The 5,245-nt window shown below is 52.4% G+C and overlaps 1 protein-coding gene across 1 annotated transcript in view; it reads right to left on the reverse strand.

Annotated features, from left to right (window-relative positions):
* LOC113209561 (furin-like protease 2) overlaps nt 1-5,245 on the reverse strand; it is a 154,266-nt gene that overhangs the window by 23,339 nt on the left and 125,682 nt on the right. The window contains exon 15 of the mRNA XM_052265690.1: nt 4,616-4,815. Within this exon, the coding sequence (XP_052121650.1) occupies nt 4,616-4,815 (200 nt within the window). The remainder of the gene's footprint in view (nt 1-4,615; nt 4,816-5,245) is intronic.

Below are 5,245 nucleotides of genomic sequence, written 5' to 3' on the forward strand. Positions count from 1 at the left end.
GCGGTGGCGGCGGGGGCCTTCTGCGCCAACTCCCTTGGAAGTGCCTAAGAGGATACGGTTAATCCCACCGCGCTGTGCGGGCGCCTCGTGCGGCGCTAGGCCGGAGGCATCTTTGTGCTCTGATACACACCCTAGCCTTAATAGGCGGGATGCGGGGGGTGGCGGGGGTCACCACAGCGCGCCGGGCGGCGGCGAAGAAAAAGAGAGGATGGTTAGGTGGCAAGTCCTAATAAAATAAAAACAGCCGACCCACATCTCTGTAGCATTCGCCCTTTCTGTGTCTCTGCAAGACCCTCTGAAAGTACTTTTTCCTCCTCGCGTCACGCCGAACCTGTTACTCGGCTCGTCCGCCTAGACGCCGCCATCCTCTCTCTCAGGACGCAAACTTTTTCGCTTTGCCTCAAATAAATGATGAGGCAAGTTGCCGTCGAGCCCGTCCAGGTGCGTTTTGCGTCCGGCGGTGGCGGCCGGGCCCTCCCGGTGGGACCGGCCGCGGCGGCGCGAGTCACTCCGACAAATAGTGCGGCCGCGGCGGCAAACTTTGGCAGCGCGGACGCGGACACTTCAGCGCGAAGTATCCGGGCGGGAAGATGGAAATAATGCAATTTCCCCAACGCACAAAAATCGTAATTTCCTATAGCTTTACCCACAACACTAAACGGCCGTTGTGTTTCAGACTTCAATCGCATACGTCGTGCGTCGCTCCCTTATCGCGTACTGTCCAATATGTCGAGGCAGCTGCCGCTGTACGCCGCCTACCTAGCCGAGTGTGTGATACGTCGGGGTCGTGGGATATGAGCGCGCCACCAGGATATAAGAAGAACAGACGCGTCGGCTGAGCCAAAGGAGCCACAGGTGTCCCGTCTTCTCGTGCGCCCCTCTCGAGGGAGCTCCGCCGCCCGCACCTCTCCCGCCCCTTCGGCCCACACATGAGCGCTCAGGTAAGTGACGGCACAAACATACGGCAGCGCGGCAGGCAGCCAAGCGCTTCTGTCAGGGAAGATTCCAAAGCGCCACGGCTCTGCGCGTGCTCTATAGGAGCGAGCCACACCTCGAACCGAGCAAACTCTCCGGCGATCTCTCGTCTCTCTCTCTCACACACACACACACTGACGCGGACACACCTACGGCAGGTGGGCGGTCGCTTTGATCGCGCGCCGTTTGGCGGATATAGGCGCGCCCCTTTGTCCCAACTGTGGTGGCGGGCAGGCGGTGTGTGTGTGTGTGTGGGTGTGTGTATTGGAAACGGGCTCTCTCCCATTGGCTAGCTAAGTGCTGTCGACTCACCGCTGGCGACGACGCAAAGTATGTGTCCCTCGGAGCTGGACCTCAAGACACTGTAAACCCGATAGTGCACTTACTTTGAACACACAGAGGCACAGTGCACTTAGCTTCAACACACAGAGGGACAATGTGCTTACAAGCACACATATCGAAGTGCGAAGTTACCTTAGCACACACAAGATATCGGATAATTGGCATATAGCACATAGAGGGTAAAGTAAACACTTGTGACATGTAGACACTTATGAATAATGTGTCCAAACCTTCAACACAACATGTGCAATGCTAGCAGTTGAAAACTATGAAGTGTTGAAGAGTTGAACACTTACTTTATTTGCACGCACTTGCTTAAGTGTGCAATCAAGTTAACTCTCCCTTGTGTGTACTAAGTACACTGTTCGGAATTCATTTTTACTTGGGAGTTAATCCGGAATGAGCTGCTGATAACAATTTAAATGCTGGGCCCCATTTTTAAAAAAGGACGTGGGGCGTAGCTGTGTAAGGCTATTTCATTTAGATGTGATATTTCACCGACAAAATCACTTGTTTATTGGGGGAAAAGTAATTGAAACGCCACCTCACAAATCGCCCATTGCGGAAGTATGAAAGTACATTCCGGCTACTGAACTGCCTATACTTAAGGATTGGCAGTAAAATCTGGCCCTGTAAATCCCATTTACTAGAGATGACGGTAAAAAGAAGACGGCCTCATCATTTATTATATGCAGGGGGTGATTGTGAGTTTTTCCTTTAAAGGAATAAATTCATTGTTTTTACGGGAGATTTTTAACGACGGGCGGAAGGATCTCTCTGTTGCGTCTCGGCGCAGAGGGCCACCAGTTCGTAGCTCGATAGGGGGGTGGGCGACGACACACATTTTAATAACAATACACGGTGTCGGAGGGCATGGGGCTGGTCGCGCTCGGGGCGTTAGTCGGGCAGGGAGGGGGCTGGCGCTGTGCGTCAAAGATAACGCCGCCAGCCAGCAAGCACTGTCACGAGGAGAATTTGATGATTACTGCCACGCCTAGCAATCACGGCCGGGAGGATACAGCTCGCAGACATTTGCTCTGTATTCGAGTACCAGCGGCGAATATTTTGTCATGAGTGCACTGGCAGCTCTCGGAAATTGCTCGAGGTCGAAAAAGCATATGCTTTGAAGCAGGTTCCAGCTGCGTTGAATAGCAACTATCGCTGGAAAAAAAAAACAGCGGGCCTTCTGCTCTTCTAAGAATAGGACACGCTGCCTAAATAAAGCAAGAGTATGGCCGCCTGGGAGGTAGGCAGCACGCGAGCACCGGTGCATGGCAGGCCACAGGATTGCCTACCCACAGGGGCTCCACGCTCTGCCACCTCAATGGCGGCTCATAGCAGACAAAAATCGCTACCGTAATTCGAAGATTTAAAATCGCAAACTACTCAAGTTCATTTACTGTTTTGTAAATCCATATACATACCGAAAATTACGAAAACTTTTATTTAACGCAAAGAACTTGCTTTGATCCGCAGTTTTACGGAGACTGAACTCATGGCAACACAAGAATAAACGAACCACTACATGCTGGTGATTTCCGAATCGATACAGCAAATTGATCTCCATGGGATTAAATTACATATTGAATTATCTAATTGAGAAACACACCTCATGTTTTCCAAAGAAAACGCTCACTCTTTTTTTCCAATTCCTTAAACGACGAAGGAAAGACATCTCACCGTGACGACGCCCTAAGACTCCCTAAGGCGCCCTATATACCCCTATTCCGAGCTGATTGCTTAACTCATCACACCAATACTTTCAAGCATAAAACCTTCGCATAAAACATGTCTTCGTATGTTTTTGTCGTCATAAGAATGAAAGTGCGACGCCCTGAGAGGGGGGCCACAATGAGGCAGCGGGATGGCCTTGTCGAGGGCGAAGGGCTGCTGCCGCTGGCAGTCCATTGTGAGTGTTGAGCTGTCCGCCGGGCTGGCAGATAGGCGAGGCCACCGCTGCGCGACGAGCTGCGCGACGCTCCTCAGTGGCCCCTTGATTTAATTGAATTGCTTTTGCTGGCGGCGCCGCGTGGTGGGCCGGTAACCCCCCGCCCCCTGTTTCCCCCAAAAACCTCCTGGAGAGGGGACGACGAGACGTCTGTAAGTTACGTCACCGTCATTAGGACAAGTCTTACACTACTATTACTGGCACTCCGAAGCGACTTTATACGGGGGAACTGAGAACATTGGCTGGTCCCAATCCAAATACCTCACCCAGAAGACCGTTTAGTCCATATAACCAAATTCAAAACCGACGAAATTTTAGCTCTTGGGACTAAAATTTTATTCGTGGCGATGAAATAATTTGGTCTAGATGACTTGATTTGATTGGTGCGACTATATTTAGTTAAAAATAGGGTTACTAAATTTTAGTCGGTTTTAGGAACTAAATTTTGGTTCTTACAACCCTGATTTAGTTGTATCAACTAAATGGTTCTCTGGGTGCTCGCGTATTTTAAACCCCATAAAGATACAAATCATTCTCATATTCGGCGTTTGAGTACCACGAAGGAACCAACATCCCGGATCTGGAATTCCTGGACACCCTAAGAAAAGTGCTGCATCAAACATATTTTTTTTTCCTGTGAACCCTCCTGAGAGAGGAAGGAAGGGAAAGAAAGAGACGAAAGAGAGAGAGAGAAGGGTATAGAGTCATTCATACACACACGGGGCGTGAATAACAAGAAAGGAGGCGTGACGGTGATGAAGAGAAAGAGGCGACGCGCGGAGAGGGGGCCAGGCCGCACCGCCGCCACCGGGACGCCCCGGGACGCCCACATCCAGGATATGAGGGGAATATTTTTTTGATTCAACGGGGCTTGGTCCCCTCCAACCCTTCACCCGGACCCCTCGAGTCGGGCCGGCGGGGCACGCACTGGGGAGGAGGGGGAACGACGCCATGAAACACTTCTTGAGCCGCGCACACGACGGGGTCCTCCGCTCCTGATGTCCTCACCTCTGGCCCCGCCGCGCCAGCCGCGCCACCCGCCCTGCCACCTGTGGCACCACGCACAGCGGCGCTAGTGGAGCTTGCAGCGTACCCAGGGTGGGCAGTGTCCTCGACGGGAATATGATGTGTGCACGGATGTCCAATCATTTGCTTATTGGCACGGCGTACACTTTACAACGCGGCTTGGCGCGTCGGCAGTGCCCCTGAATATAGCCGGGGATTCTCGTTTGCCTTTCATCCACAATTTGAGAGCAAATTTCTGACATAGCCAATGGCTCGTTCGATAGCGCATGCAGTTGCCGCCGAAATAAGTGACGGACGAGCGACTCCAAAACTGATCCGACTTACCGTCGCAGGAGCGGCACGAGTGGTGGCAGCGCGTGCAGCCGTACTGCGTCTGGAAGTGGCCCTGCGGGCAGTCCGGGTGGCAGGCGCCGCCCAGCAGCTGCCAGCCGCGCGGGCACGACACGCACTCGTCCTTGCGCGGGCCCACGCACGTGGCGCAGCTCAGGTAGCACGCCGAGCACACGCCGCCGTCCGAGTAGTACCTAGACAACAAAAATATAAATATATCTTATTACCAAAATCATCAAGATATTATTTTTTCCAAAAAAACAACATCAAAACATCAGCATAATTTTTTCAAAAGAATGTTTATTAGTTTTTAAAAGGGTGCACAGATCAATTTAAATACGCGTGTTAAAGGTATAACGACACTTTTATTGCAATAAATGAGTGCTCCAGGCGGGGGGCATTGCGCGAGGCACAAGCGGTGGGAGGCAGGGTGGGGAGGAGCGAACAATAAAGAGGCTGCTCGTGGATTTATCGGGCCGCGTGCGATGTTTATTGCCCGGCCCTATACCCACTACCTGACCCCCGCCACGCCGCGCCACGCCGCCGCGGGGCTCGACAAAAGCTTCCCCAAATCTTGTAGTCTGGCCGCGAATAAAAGGGCCCCGGCCTTACACGCGCCCCTTG

Source organism: Frankliniella occidentalis, unplaced genomic scaffold (genome assembly GCF_000697945.3).
Source record: "Frankliniella occidentalis isolate FOCC.00 unplaced genomic scaffold, Focc_3.1 Scaffold29, whole genome shotgun sequence".
In the NCBI taxonomy this organism is placed as follows: Eukaryota; Metazoa; Arthropoda; class Insecta; order Thysanoptera; family Thripidae; genus Frankliniella; species Frankliniella occidentalis.